Source organism: Nuphar pumila, chromosome 10, assembly GCF_984573655.1.
Source record: "Nuphar pumila chromosome 10, dmNupPumi1.hap1.1, whole genome shotgun sequence".
NCBI classification, from domain to species: domain Eukaryota; kingdom Viridiplantae; phylum Streptophyta; class Magnoliopsida; order Nymphaeales; family Nymphaeaceae; genus Nuphar; species Nuphar pumila.
This window is the reverse complement of record NC_143258.1, coordinates 114,420,936-114,437,551: the sequence shown is the minus strand read 5'-3', so window position 1 is coordinate 114,437,551 and position 16,616 is coordinate 114,420,936. Positions and strand designations below refer to the sequence as shown.

Sequence of the window (16,616 nt, the reverse complement as noted above, 5' to 3'; positions counted from 1 at the left end):
TTCTTGTTATTTTCTCTTAAATTTATGCATCAGTTAATTTATACTAGTTTCTTTACTGTTGGATTTTTAGAGGAATTTGTGCGAGGATTTCGGTTCTTACCCGTTTTCTAAAACTATTTTACAGGCACACATACTCAGTGATGTGTAGGACCGGCTAGCTGAAGGGCGCAAGACTTATGACTTGGTGCTTGGGTTCTGACCAGAGTACAGGATTCTTGATAGAGTCAATTTTGTATTTTTGGACTTTCGACTTATTGATTAATTATATGGAGTTCAATTTATTACTTCTAATTGATTCAATGCATGAAATGGTTATTAAATTTGTGATGTACCCTGGGTCCTTGAGAGGTTTTCCACAATTGTTTTAAAAAAAATCCACTATTTTTTCGAGGGTCTATTGGGGTCGTTACAATGTCACCTTTTTTTGCTTCATTTTGGTAACCATCTAGGTACCCACCATATCCAAACCGCTTCACAACAGTCCTCAAAAACTCAGCCCAATACAAGTAATTCATCTCATCTAGCTTAATTGGAATTATTTGGATACATTTGTTCATCACCATATCACAATCCCCAACACCAATTCAAAACCCTGAATAAAAAACAAAAACAGCAACCAAGAGCCAAACTCTATTCATACACATGTTTCAATCAAAGAACAACCAAGAAGGCAGATATACACAACTTCCAAGTATTACTCCCCAACTACAAGGTTGCCGATATTAAGAACAATCAAGAACCACCACTAAGAATTTTCAGCATAGCCAGAATTGTAGCAAACTAGCATCCAACAGAAAAAACCAGCAATAGCACTAGCAAACAAAGATATCTTAGCAATATATCCCACAGAATATGATAGCCACAGTCACCACTAACAATAAATCCAAAGAACTGAAATACCGATGTCAAAAGGGAGCCAAAATTTTACAAAGCATGAGCAAAACTGTCTTTCAGCCATAATGAACTTTGTAGATTGAACTATTTATAACTCTGAACTGATTGTACAATTCTCCTGTCAGTAGGAAAAACGTCAAAAGTTGCTTAGGCATCGAATCCTTAGTTGTGAAAAGCGCAAGTCAAGGCCTAGGTGAAGGACAACTAAAAGAGCTAGTCCTAGGTGGAACCAAAAAAACAAAACAGCAAGAAAAGCAAAAATATTATAATAAATAGTTAAATTTACTAACAAACATATGATTGTAACTATGAATGAAGTAGAAATGTGTATTCAGTGTAACATATTGCAAATTCGTAAAATAGCATAGCATTGAACATAAAACACACTGACACACACACATTATATTTATATATACAAAAAAAAACAAATATAAAAACTATATATACATATATATAGCTGAAAAAACATATTTTGCACACACACATATACCTGGAAATCACAAACGCATGTGAAGACCATAAATTAAACAGAAGGAAAAAAGAAAAACAGGGGGAAAAAGGAAGAGGTAAAAAAAAAGAAGAGAGTAAAGGGTCGGGAGGAGGAAGAAGAAGAAAAGGAGAAGAACAAAAGAAAAATAAGGAGAAAAGGAAGAACAAGAAAAAGAAGCAGAGGAAGAAGAAGAAAAAGAGAAGTAGGTAGAGGGGCAAGAAAAGGAGGAAGAAGAAAAGGAGAAGTAAAAAAAAGGAAAGAAGAAAGGAAAAAGGGAAAGAAATAAGAATAAGAAAAGGCAAGAAAAAAAAAGAAAGGGGTTGAATAGGGAGGAAGAAGAAAAAAAAGACAACCATGTCCCCACTGCCTAGGTGGGAAAATAGGCCCTACTGTCAAGACCCATAAGCCTTGGCAGGTGGCCCCGCAGCTAACCCCCCTAGGCAGAGCCAAGGTGCTGCTTTTGACAACTAAGATCAGACCAGACCTGATCCGAACCTGTATTCATATCAGGCTTATTTGTGCCAAAAAATAAGGGGATCGGTCCTGAAATCTTGTTTGAAAAATGCAAAATTAATTTTGTGATAAGATAGTGTTATTAGCTGTCAGATCAGATATAATCAGAAACACCAAGAGAATGATATCAACTAATCCTACAAGATCCAATCCATGAAATATCCAAAACAGGGTGTTTCACTTTTGCATACGCAACAATGTAAAATTGGATATGGAAGTGAACGAATGCTGAAGTTGAGCTATTCCAATTGAATAAACGGTCATTTCTCCTAAATCATGAGAACTACCAAGCTGAGAATAGCCACCATTTGCATGCACCCTTTCATTTTTGTCTTTACAAATGCTTGTCAATCCAATATCAGCTTCCAAATGCAAGATTCATTTGCAACTGTACTGGTATCTGCGGCCAGACAAGTCCAAAATCTGCTGAAAGAATTACACAACCAGAAGAGGTTTGGTGGTGACTCCTACACAACACATACTGGCCATTTGAGAAACATTCCTGAGTGAGGATACAGTAAACTGACAGAACTACATGTCCAGATATTTAGCCGAAAGCTAGTCTGTATTTCAGCAAAGCCCAAGCTGGGCATCCAAACTCACTGAGCCAGCCCACCCAAAATCATACCAGTTAAATGAAGTTTTGTCTAAGGTATTCAACCATAGTTTCTTAATGGTTCTTCACAAATAATTCTAAATTTACAGCAATCCACCCCGAAATAGCAGAAAAGATAATGCCTGCCCACTCATTTTCGTGCTAAGGCTGGTTGGTATCCACCCTCGATAAAGTAAATGAAGCTTAACTGACATAAAACTGTCTTATCTACAGAAGAAAAATTAGCAATACCATGCTTTTGTGGGTTTATTTCCACTAGGTCCACTCTCTGCCTGCACAAGAAGAAGCAGATGTCAATACATGGTCCAAGGCGTATACGCATATGTAGACTTGCACAAGATATAGCAACCTGAGATATTTGCTATTTGTTCATAATAAAAGAGAAATAGATTACCACGTCTATGAAAGAAACAAAAGGACAAACTACAAGAGATTGTTATGGTATCAGCAGGAATGGCACCAAATACCATGAATTCTGTACAATGATGCCCCTTTTCGCAACTAAATTTCTCCTTAAATATCCAAGAAAAGAAAATGGTCGTATTCTCCCATACCTTAGGAATACTTGCAGCAGAGAACTGAGGTAGCTCAAATCCATATCTAACATCTGCTCCTGGGGTTCCAATGTCATGGGTAAACCTGACAGTCCGTGGCTTATGATTGCAAAACTGCCTCCATCCTCTGCACATGATATTTCCCATGCTTATAGAAACATTTTCCACAACAGTTAAGCATGAATAAACATATATCATGAAAATAATGAGAAACTACATTTCATGCAGCTCCCATCATATATATCCCATAAGCTTTATGCATCAAATCTTATAATTTTTCTCTAGTCATTATGTCAGTTGCCATCCGGAAAATACCGTTGCACGTTTATGTTCCTTTGATCTTAATGTAACAGAGATCTCTTAATTACTTAGTTTAACAATTAACGATCTTCACTACCTATGAGTATGAACACCATTTGTTACATTGTTATCTGAATGATAAGATAAAACCTTGTATCACAACTGAGTTAAGTACATAAATTAAACTATCCTTTTGGTTACTTTGTACAGATGGCATTGCTGTAGAGCATACACCAAAAAGCACAGATCCTGAAAATGCCTGCAAGATGGGATTAGTCAGTAATCAGTATCCTATTATGTCATGTTCTTGAAAAACGCCAAATACATGGGATTAGCTAGTTAGTGCCCCATTATGTCATGGTTTTCATGCACACAAGCATGTGCATCTACACATGGACACGCACACACATGTGAACACACCTACACATGCACACAAGTGCACACATACAATATGCACGCACCCACATGCACATCCAGGCACGCACGCACACACACACACAAAACAGGGGAAATAGAGTAGAAAACTCAGCAGCCTTATATAGTACTTGTTATACACCTTGCAACTACATTTTTAGTATTTTCATATACTCTCATAAGAAATAAAAGAACAAAAGAGAGAGAAGAAGAGATGAGACAAGAAAGAAGGAGAAAAGAGGAAAAAGGAAAGAGAGAGCAAAAGAGGATTGGTGCTCACGGCTTGGGTCCTTTTTTTATTAACTCCATGGATGGGTATAAAGACAAAAGTACTGTAATATCACGTATTTTCACACTTAGCTAAACTTGAGATTTTCGAAAATTTGGCTAAGTATAGAAGAAAAAATGTTTGATTCTCAATTTTAGGCCGATGCTTTGGAGTCTGGGCTTGGCCCAGGTCTCATTGTCGAGGCCTAGACGAGCCAATCGAAACGTGAAAAAAAGTTTTATTTTTTACCTTTAAATTAGAGCAAAATTTGGGTTATTTTCGGGCGAATTTCGAAAGCAAAATTCGAGTTATATATCATTGGATGCGTCTCAAAATTCTGAGTGTAACAATATTTTATTTTCTTTGATTCGAGCTACGGTTGACCTGAAAATCCAATTTTTCAAAAATTGAATAGTTTGTCGGTTCGAATTTGGATCGAACCGGATCTGATGGATTTGATACAAATTAATATGGATTTGGACTATGTCCAGGACCCATATTAATCTAGATTTGATCCCGCTCAAGACCCATTTGGATTTTGGAAATGGATTTGGATCTTGGATTTGGATCCAGATCTAAATTCATGCCCAACGATTTTTTTCAACTTTAAATTCATTAGAAACCTTTAAATTGGAGTTAATTAATGTTAAGTAGCCTCCCAAAGTTAATTTGGTAATTTTTGTAAGCTTCTGAAAATTTATTTAATATTTAACATTAATTAATTAATTAATTTAATTCCGAAAATTTAATTTGACAATTGTTTAAGACTCTAAGTAGAGTCATTAAACCCATATAAAATCACTTTAGAAGTGTTATAGTTCAATAATATAATTTTTGGAAGCCTCTAGGTATTTATTTATTAATAAATAATAAATAAATAAATAAATTTAATTAATTCCGAGATTTATTTTTTAGAGTGTTTAGGACTCTTAGTAGATCCCTTAAACACACCTAGAAACATCTAAGATGGTTGGAGAAGCATGGAGGTTCAAAAAAAATAAAACTTTGAAAAAGTCAAACTTAAGAGTTTCGAAATTTTCGAAACTCTAAGAGAGAAGAGAGTTCTAACTGGGGCTGCACTCTCTTCTCCAGCCCACCTAGAGCCCTATAAATAGATCAAAAAAGGAAAGAAAAAAAGAGAAAGAGAAGGAAAAAGAGAAAGAGAGAAAATGAGAGAAAAAAGAGAGGAAGAAGAAGAAGAAGGCTTCCTTCTTCAATTATCCGTTGTTTTTACCATCAAATCCACGTTTCTTTTCGATTCACGGTCAAGGTACGGGTCTTTCTCTTGTTTCAAATGAGAAAAAGAGCATGAATTCAATTTTCATGCAATGTTTTTGAAAAAATCCATGGAAAAAGAGTAAATATGGATGTTTACTCTAAAGTACATGGAGGAGGATTCATGGATCATCTTCCATGGATGTGTTTTTGATTTTTTTATCTTTTCAAAAATAAAATACTGTAACTGTCTATTTTTATGCTAAAACATAATTTATTTGATGGTAAAAACAGTTTGGTATGTGTTTACATTGTGATATTATCGATTTTTCATGGATGGTCCATATGATGGACTGTTAGATGGATGTAAGTGTATGATAAAATAATTCATATTCAAGCATTCGTCTTTAAAAATTTGTATAATGGTGAATTTGAATATGTTTGGAGCTGTTAGTATGCTCATGCCTGCATATTTGATGCATATGACGTGTTAAAAGGTTTATGCTTATATGAATGCATGCTTAGGATTCTAATCCATGTATGCATGCAAGCTCATATTAAAATTTCTGCAGTGGGAGCTCATCGACAATCCATATGTGTTTGATTTTTCTTTTTAGCGTTAGTGGGCTCACCGACAACCCGGCCGAGGGTGCTCGGCTGGCCTGTTATGGCATGGCAGACCTGCACAGGTGCCGCCTGTGAAGGGCAGCTGCCAGGATATGTTTCAAAAAAAAAACCTAATTGTTCTTGTGGTTTGGGCTGGCTGGCAGCCAGCCGGGTGGCACTTGGCTGACTGCCAGGCCCTGGCAGGTGGTGCACAGGCCCCGCCTGGGCTGTGTGGTACCCTGCCAGGCCCAGACGACTGGGTCGGCTGGGTACTGGACCATTTTATAGAAAAAAAAAGGAGTGTTTTAAAGATTTTTTTTTTAGCAGACTCAGTGGGTTGTCTGGCCAGACCGGGCCAGACCTGGACAACATGCTTAAAAGTTAAAGTAACAAACCAAGCTGACTTAAAAACAAGAACCAAAAGCACTAAAATGCCCCTGTTATTAATTCAGCATATCTTAGAGTTCAAGACAGCCATTCATTTGACTAGAAACTGGCGATATCAAATGGGAATCCAAAGGTTGCTAAGGAGGGGAAAGACATATGCTGCTACTCAACGTTACCATACATAATACTTTTTATACATACCTGGCGGCTTGCCTGAAATATATGGTCAAAACTTGTGCACCTTCTGGGCTCACGAAGAATAGAGAAAAGACTTAATGCGATTATGCAATTAGTAATATTGAAGCGACAAGAGACTGAGTTTAGGTGGATTGTAGCAGTAATACTACTCTGCCAATTAGGATACCCCCATTGCGTACTTAACAAACCACCAATTTGGTCATGAAGAATTGTTCATATATGCATCAAAGTACCCTTTGATTAAATCAAGTGCAAAACCCCAAACTGTTGCACCGCTTGATTAGATCAAGTATAAAATTGAAACTGATGGTCGCCAAAAACCAATAAAGAAAGCAGCAAAGAAATAAAAAGGTCAGGAAACCTGTAAAAAAATTTACACCTGCATGATACAATGGAAGTCATTTCTATCACCTTCAAGGCCTCTAAACAGAGAGAGAGAGAGAGAGAGAATCCTCCAACTTTCTCAAATAATGACCTCAGAAAGTGAAACCCCTACGAAACCTTTTTTCATAATTAACCTTGGCATACTTGCCTTTCTCTCTAGTAGTATAAGATTAAAAAAAAAAACTACTTCTCATGGCATTAATTATCTTCTGCAATAAAAGCTGTAGGGTAAGAATCACCACCAATCCTTAACTCTACCATCAAACTGCAATAAAAAAAAAACTGTTTACCAGGCCTGTCGGGCCTTGTAGGCCCAGACGAGTGGGCTCAGCTGGGCAGCTAGGTGCAGTTGATTTTTTTCAATATATATATATATATATATATATATATATATATATATATATATATATATATATATTGTGTAAGTTAACCTCCATTGTTTAAATGTACAGATTTCAGTCCCTACATCGGAGGTTGTTTTCATGATTAGATTTTGCTCAAATAAATTCCAGATTTGGTACTTGACCAAATTTCATTTGAACTTGGCCAGAAATTCAGTTGATGTACGGATTTTTCAGATTTTCTCTAATGATGATGGACTTGGTTTGATGCATGCAAAATAATGAAATTTTCGCATGTTTGCACTTAGTATGTTATGCTTAATCAAAGTATTATGGCAAATTTCTTGGTTGTGCTCATATAATATGCTTATGTGAACCTGAAAAAGGGCATATGCAGTTTGGCATAAATATTTTCAGATTCTTACTCATGAAAATGGACTTATTATGGTATGTGTGTTCAGAGTATTAATGCATGATTGTTTTTCATGTGCAATTGATAGGCTTTGCATGTAAATAATTGCATGAGTTTTCACATGTTTGGTTAAAATGATTCATTAATGAAAGCATACATTTAACCTGGATATGTGTGAACTCATGCGCATGCATATGAATAGTATTGTTTCATGCACATCATTAAGTTGGCGTAAATGAATGTACATTGAAAAAGCATGTGAAAGGAATGCATAGTGGCATGTGATTGATGATTTTTACTTATGAATGCATCGATAATCAAATTGAATCATCTCGGGCTGAGTGAGCATCGAGCATGTATTGTTCTTTGTTTTAGTTGTTCTATGCATTGCAAAAATCAAATGTGATATTATTGTTGTAGAAAGTGACACTTGTTGATGGGCGGTCCCTGGTGTCCCCGACATTAGATGGGTGGTCTAATGTTTCGAAGGTTGTTTCGGTCGAGGGTTAAGTTTGAAACCCAACAATAAAATACAAATTGTGTTAAGCTACCCTGGGAACCTAACTTAACCTCGAAGATTTTATCCATTTGAAGTATTTCGCGAGCAACGGTAATTAAAAAGAGAAAATTAAATTATGTGCATTTAATAAGGACATACATATGAAAAGAAAACTCTAATTAAAGATAATAATTTATTCATGCATGTGCACTGAAATCATGCATATTCCTGCTAAGCATTATATCATGCATATTTACTTGTTCCCTTAATTGTGATGTATTGGTGAATGCATGATGTTTATTCCCTAATGCATATTAAATATCTTTGTTGCTTAACTTGTGGTCCATGTTGTTTATTAAATTGTTCTCTTTTGCTTAATAATTGTTCCTTATTGCATGAATAGTTAATTGAGTTATGAATTTGTCATAATTGCATCCTTCTAAAATATTGCATGAATCTTATTTATGTTTTTTTACTTATTTATTTTATTAGAGGGATTCGTACGCAAGATTCTTTGGATTCTGACATCCCTACTTTTGTGTTTTTCGCAGCCTCAGATGCCCAGTAAGGCAACTTGCTTTGAGAGGAGATACGAAAAGACTACATGACTGCTTGACAGATTCTTTTGGAAAGCGTGGTTCTTCTTTTTGCTTATGTCTTAGACTCTATGCATTTGAATAAATAAAGTTTGGTTTGGTTTGGTATGAAAGATGAGTATAAGATCCCTTGTTGTGGTGGTTGTGTTTAAACTGTAAAGGCCCCGGGTCTTTAGGAATTTTTCCGCACTTGTTAAAAAAAAATTGTCACTTTTTCATGGGTACGAGTTGGGGTCATTACAAGTGCCTTCTTTAGAGTGTATATACTGTCTATGTACATCAGCAGACAAACATAGAGGACATAAAGAATGATAAAAATAAACTTCTATTGCATAACACTCCCCCTCATGTTGGGACAGAAGACATCTATCATTCCCAACTTGTCACAAGATCATATAAGTGTCTACTACCACTGAAGATTTTCTTCTCAACCTTCTCATGAATAAAATGAAGATCAATACCAACGTGCTTGGTGCACTCATGATTAACCTAATCATTTGCTATATAAATAACACCACATCAAGTCCCAATTCTCGAAGTGTCTCCATAAACCATAGGCACAAGCTCCAAGTGTCATTGCTCTATATTCATATTTGGCACTCGGCCTTGATACAACATCATGCTTCTCATTCTTCAAAGATATGAGGTTGCCTCCCACAAAGGTGCATAAATTTGAAGTAATTTCCTATCATCAATTGATTATGCCCAATTTGCATGTGTAAAATAGCACATCAAAGTATCCACGATTGGCAAGAACACGAACATAGCATGCATACACCCAAACGCTTTGGGAGTAATAGGAAAGACAGGGGCTTGGGATTTAAGACCTTTACTGAAGACTTCTTCAAGGATGTTTGTGGGCATATGATTGATAGGATATGCAACAGAAAGCACAACCGCTGGTCAACATGATTTTGGAACATTCATATGAAACAACAAGGCACGAGTGTCCTCTAGCAAGTGCTGGGTTTACCCCTGCTAAACCATTGTGTTGAAGGATACAATGACAATGAAATAGGATAATCCCAATAGCCTAAAAAGGGCTCACAAACACAATTTCCTCTTGATGAGAACACATAAAGCCACTACGAGCACAAAGCACACTCATAAAGTGAAAAATATTTATTTTATTAATTTCAAATAATGCACAAAATATGCATTAGAGAATACATGTTTGAAATGGTTGTTGGAATCTAACAGCTAGCTTATTCAAGCTACAAAGCAAACATAAAAAGGAAAAAATAAGCAGAAAGAACCTAGGCTACCTCCCTAAGTGCATATTATATAAGAAGACCCCAACCATCCTAGCACATTACATACGAATATATGATACAACACAAAGAAATCCCCATGTCCTAGGATACTACATGTGAGACAACTCAAACCTACCATCAAGTGCATAAAGCACACAATATAACATAATACTAAAGTGACTATACATATGAACACAAATATGCTTTAATTAATACATAAATACAAATTATCTTTTAACAGACAAGAAGTTTGAGACTCAATTTGTAATATCCCGCAATTTTTCATCTATTTTTAGAGTTAATGAATATAATTTATTATTTAAATAATTTTATTTTAGATGTCTGGAATTAATATAATATATATAATATATGCATTGTAACAACCCCAACTGACCCTCGTCAAAATAGTGAAAATATTTTTTTTAAAAACAATGGCGAAAACTAACCCAAGGCTCCGGAGCTTCACAGATTTAATATACTAAACCACAACCTAAACTGTGCATTGAATCAAATGAAGAATAAATCAAACTTTATTAATTCAATAAATAATGTCAAAATATAATAAGACCAAAAATCATCTATATTATAAATGAGCCACTCTGTCAAAGAACCAAAAACCAGTCACACAAGGCTCGCAATCTCCAACCGGCAAGACAAGACATTACTGAGCATCCGAACATGTAAAACAGTTTTATGAAAACGGGTATGAACCAAAGTCCTTTGTACAAATTCTGCTAAAAATCCAAACAGTAAAGAAAATAGCATAAACAAAATTCATGCATAAATTTCAGAGGAATATCACAACAACATCACAATCCATTTACCATTCAAGCATTTAAACAAGATATCATGTTGTAACAAATATCATGCGAAACAGAATAAGCTTGAATGCATGAACTAATGTTGAATAGTAAATATGCATTATTCAATGTTCATGCATGAATAACTTATTAAGTTATTTATCAGAGTTGTTTTTGCATGTATGTCCCTATTAAATGCACACAAGTTTAATTTTCACTTTTCCTAAAACATGCGGATACTCAAAACGGACACAAATTCTCAAAATCCAAGTTAGGTTCTCAGTTATAGCATAACACAATTTATATTTTTTTACTGGGTTCAACACTCATTCATCGACCGATATCAGGAATCAACGTTATCCATTAAAACATTAGAAATCAACATATAATGCTGGGACATCATGAAAATCTACATTCAATGATGTCACTTTCTTGGTATACCAAATAATTACAGTAGAGTCAACAGCATCAACCCCAGGCAAAGTGTCTAAATCTTCCTAAAACTATGGCCAGGAGGTAAACCACCATATCGGGTTCAGGAGCACAATCGCACAAGGAGTTTTAGTATCCTCATGGTCCCTCAAGACCGCCATCCAAGATACTCACACTGTGGAAGGGACAACAAGGAAAAGATTAATTACACGGTTTGGTCTTTTTTACATTTTTAAATGATTTCAAGTTCTTTACAGAAGAACCGTTTTGCAAATCAACATGTAAAACCAAATTCAGGCTCTAGCCCGCATAATTTTAACAGTACAATTAATTTTGGAAAACCATTAACTTTCCATAAATAAATTTTACAATGCATAAATAAAATCAATAATTAGAGTAACACATGCTCCTAGCCTACACGGCCTACAGTGGTTCACATCTGACCACCAACACATCTCAAAAGTGATTTATGCATCTTTGCAAAATTTCAGTGAACAGGCAACACACTCATTGTTTCAAAACATATCCACAATGTACATTCAAACACACAAATGAATGCACATGAAACCAAACGAATACGCATGTCAATCGATGCTCGCAGAACACATTAACATGATCAATTTTCATGCAAAACATTCAAACATGCATATGATCATATTTATGCAAACATCAAATAAATTTCAGATTCATGAGTATGATATACACAATTATTACATGATATTCGACTGCATGAGCATGCATAACTAATCAAATATGTAATCAAATACATAAGCCTGTAGCCAAAAATGAATGTGAACCTGTACATGGCAAATCTGTTCAGATTTACATACGAATCTCAGCAAATCTGGTCAAATTTACATACTCACTAAACTTAGTCATTCTGATCAGATTCACATAATATGAAACTCGAAAAAACCTGATCAGGTTCAAGTTGGACTATTATGAAAGTCGGCAAGTCTGATCAGATTTGCACATAAGTGAAACTTGGCAAGTCTGATCAAATTTGTTTACTAATAGAAGTCAGCAAACCATATCAAATTTGCATATCAAAACACTGGGCAGATCTGATTTGCATATCAATAAAAATCAGCAAGTCTAATAAGATTTACATGCACAAAATTTGGCAAGTCTGATCAAATTGCACACACACAGAAATCGACAAGTCTGATCAAATTTGCATACCAAAATAACTATGCAGATCTGATTAGACTTGCACATGGATAAAATTCTGCAAGTCTGATCAGATTTACACATGCCAAAACATTGCAAGTCTGATCAGGTTCGCACCCGTATAAGGGTCGACAAGTCTAATCAGATTTGCACATGCTCGAAACACTGCAAGTCTGATCAGATTTGCACCCAATAAGGGTCGGCAAGTCTGATCAGATGTGCACTCATGCGAAACGCTGCAAATCTGATCAGATTTGCACCCAATAAGGGTCGACAAGTCTGATCAAATTTGCTCACATGCAAAACACTGCAAGTCTGATCAGATTTGCACCCAATAAGGGTTGGCAAGTCTGATCAGATTTGCGCCCAATACGGGTCGGCAAGTCTGATCAAATTTGCACACAAATCAAATTCTGTAGATTTTGAAATAACAAAATATTTTTAGCAGCATGAATAAACAAACAAATTTAACACTGCAAAACATGTTTAGCAATATGATCAAAGGTCGATAGGACTAAATATATGCATATACATATATATATAGCATGAAAAACCATTAAAAGAAAATCAACAACATGTATTTTCAAACACAAGAAATAGGAAAATCGACATCTATGTGAAAAATACATATGCCATTGTCTATATAAAATCGACAAACTCACGAACAATATAAAATCGTCACTTTATGAACATATATATCCTCTTTGAACCAGATTTCCCTTTTTCCATCTAATACTTGTACATAAATTAGTTTATATGTATTTCTTCCCGTAAGAACTTAGAGAGAAACTCGTACCTTGATCATAGCGTAGAAAAATACCGAAAAAATTGATGGATATGTGAAGAAAATATATTTTTCTTGCTCTCTTCTTTTCTTTCTTCCCTATCTTTTTTTCCTTTCTTTCTTTTCTCTCTTCCCACACGATTTTGGGGCTTCTTCCCTTTTTTTCTCCTCACTCTCTCTCTAACTCTCTCTCTCTCTAGAACATGATTTTCTAGAGAGAGGGGGAGACTAACCCCTTTTTATATTGGTTCTTTAATATTTTGTTTTTAGTATTATTTTTTAATTTAACTAAATCTAGAAGGTGACATCGCCTCTAGAGAAGGCTTAAGTAGAGTTCTACTTCATGTAGAACTCTACATTATCTTCTAGATAATATAGAATTTATTTAATTATTTTATTTTATTTAATATAATATTCTAAGAATATTTCAAAAGGTGTCGCCCCCTCTATAAGACTCCATAGAGTAGAGTTCTACCCCAAGTAGAACTCTACCTTATCCATTTTAAATTGATTTTAAAGTTTTAAATTGGTCATGTATGAATTTTGAATCCAGATCTAAATTTAAGATTCAAATCTATATCCAAATCCATATGGATCCTACCTTGACCAGATCCTGGTCAATATGGATCCTAGACTGAGTCCAAATTCATATTAACTTAGATCAAACGGAAACGGATTCAATCTGATCCAATCAGGAAAAAGCCAAAAATATTCAAAAATGTGATTTTCGGGCCAACCCTAATCCAAATTCGGAAAAACAAGCCACCAACACGATCAGTATTTCGAGGCGCATCTAACGGTGTACATACCTAATTTTCGCCTCCGAATTTCGGCTGAATTTAACCTAAATTTTGCTTGATTTTTGCTCAAATTTAAAGGTTAAAAACAAAAAATTCCTCAAATCATAATTGGCTTAGCCAGGTCTTGTCAGTGGGCTCTGGGCCATGCCCAGACCCAGTTGACATCACCTATAAAATGATATATTTTCCCATGATTTTCTATCGATATAATTAAAAATTATATTTTTTGAATTTAAAAATCATGAAAAAATGTGCGATATTACATGTATACTGTAATATATAGTGGTTGACGTTAAAGTGAAACTTGATATCGATCTTGGACCCGTTGCCAAGATCCATGATCCATTTATGAAAAGGTAAATTAATTTTTAAAACTGGTTTATGAGAGACTTCTATGTACATAAGGAAATAAAAGACTTTCTATTTCAAAAATAAGGGATGTCCCCTCAATAGGAGTCCTATTTTGTTTATAAAAAGGGGTTTTCCCTCTCTCTCTCAATATCGACTTAGAGAAAAAGAAGGTTGAATTGTGAAACAGAGAAGCGTGAGGGCTGCAGGCTAGCGTGTTCGCCTTCATCGTTCCTCATTCTTCAACAGTGTCTCTTCTATATTTTTTGTGAATTTGCAAGGTACGGATTCTTCTCTTAAACCAATCGGAAAAGGGACTGAGCATGGATCGAATCGGACATAGAGTTTAAGAAAATAAAATATAGGGTCTGCCTTATACATTTTTTTTCTATGTTTTGGATTTCAATAGCACGAATAGATTATGTGCATGGGTCGATACTTCAGATTTTGTTCATTTGTTTTTAGTGCTCATGCATTGATCTTTTGTTAAAAGAGCGTGTAAAATATTTATTTATGCATGCATATATTTCATTGAGGGTTTGTGATCAGATTTCTTGTACTGAACCCAAGAATCGATTTTATGGGTTCAGTCAGAGACATGTTGGGCTACCAAGAGGCATCATATTCAAAAAATGAGTGTAGCTGAGATGCGTATGCTGAGATGGATGTGTGGAAATACAATAAAAGATAAGATTCGGAACGAGGAGATACGTAAGAAGGTAGGCGTTGCACCCATTGAAAATAAGATGAGACAGAATCGTTTACGGTGGTTTGGACATATTCGGCGTAGACCTAATGATGCTCCAGTTAGAAGGATGGAGAAATGGGAAAATATATTAATTAAAAGAGGTCGGGGTAGGCCCAGGAAGACATGGATGGAGGTGATAGGAAAGGATATGAATGCTTTGAACCTCACCGAGGACATGGCATTGGATAGAAATGATTGGAGGAGAAGGATTCATGTGGAAGACCCAGAATGATTTTCTTTTTTGGTTCATATCGCCGACCCCAATTGTTTTGGGATGAAGTTTGTTGTTGTTGTTGTTGTTGTTGTTTGTTGTTTGTTGTTTGTTGTTTGTTGTTTGTTGTTTGTTCTTTGTTGTTGTTTGTTGTTTGTTGTTGTTTGTTGTTGTTTGTTGTTTTTTGTTGTTGTTTGTTGTTGTTTGTTGTTTGTTGTTTGTTGTTTGTTTGTTGTTGTTGTTGTTGGTGGTGGTGGTTGTTGGTGGTGAAATTGATTTTTCTTTTTGGGTTTCATCAGATTATTCTTGGACTAACCCAAGAATCGCCCGGTGTGTTCAAGGAAGATGTTTGGGCAAGAAAAAAAAATGATTTCCTGTAAGGGTCACTGCTGTAAATAAATTTTGTTTAAACTGAGCCAACATATGTGTAACGCCCCAAATTTCAAACTTGCGAACCTTTCCAGAAAAACAGGCAAGAGACTAGAAATATCTCTTTCCTTCAGAGTTTGTTTATGAAATCAGCGGAAGATTTTTCTTTTGATAAATCATAAGGCAAGCTGAACACTTTGGGCACGTTAGCTAAAAGAACCAAAATTCACAAGATTCGGATATCCTAAGGGAAATCCGATACAAACCCAAGCATCCAGAACGCGAGCTAAGAGCAGGAAGAAAAAGTCTAGAAGTCATCTTGCAATCGCGCCATCGCCCGTAGTGTACCTAATCATCATCTATACCCATAGAATGGGTTAGTTTCGCGAAAAACTAGTAGGTGCACAAGAGAGACTACAAGAACCTGAATTAAGTACATTTAATTCAGTAGGTTACGCAGTTTAAAGCAGATATGCAGTTAAACAGGTAAGCAATGCAAGCAGGTGAATAGTGCAAACGCGTAAGTAGTACAAGCGAATAAGCAGTACAAGCGCGTAAGCAATGCAAATGCGTAAGTAATGCAAACAGTAAGTTGTTCAAAGCAAGTAAGCAATTCAAAGCAGGTAAGCAGTGCAACTGACCAACGCAGCATACGATCCATTTAATCGTAAGCTGTGAACTACTATGCAACAAGCTTGTCCTCGTTCCTAGAACGAGGTCTCTGCATCTAATCACCATCAGGACATCGTTTGTCACTCACTACTTCTAACAAACGCTTTGTCCTGAACAACCTTAATTTATTCTCATATCTCAAAACCTTACGCGGTCAACTGCCACCTGTTATGACTCACTAAGGCGTCATACTTTCTCAGAAAAGCTCACCCTTCCGTAGAAGGTCCAAAACATAATCACTAACTCAAATCGATAATGATCTGATTCTCACATATGAATCCTGCATGTAATCATGCTAAAACATAAAGCCGAAACTATGAATTCATAGTTGGCTATCACAAA

At 35.5% G+C, this 16,616-nt stretch overlaps 1 protein-coding gene across 3 annotated transcripts in view; it reads right to left on the bottom strand.

The window, feature by feature from the left end:
- Positions 1 to 16,616, bottom strand: part of LOC149827987 (Transducin/WD40 repeat-like superfamily protein) — a 103,866-nt gene that overhangs the window by 70,635 nt on the left and 16,615 nt on the right. For all 3 annotated transcript variants that reach the window (XR_016435004.1, XM_090019783.1, XM_090019782.1), the window contains 2 exons: positions 3,068 to 3,194; positions 2,745 to 2,785 (listed from right to left, as the gene is read on the bottom strand). Coding sequence is in view for 2 of the 3 variants with exons in the window: in XM_090019783.1 (XP_089875909.1) it covers positions 2,745 to 2,785; positions 3,068 to 3,194 (168 nt within the window). In the remaining variant the exon portion in view is untranslated. The remainder of the gene's footprint in view (positions 1 to 2,744; positions 2,786 to 3,067; positions 3,195 to 16,616) is intronic.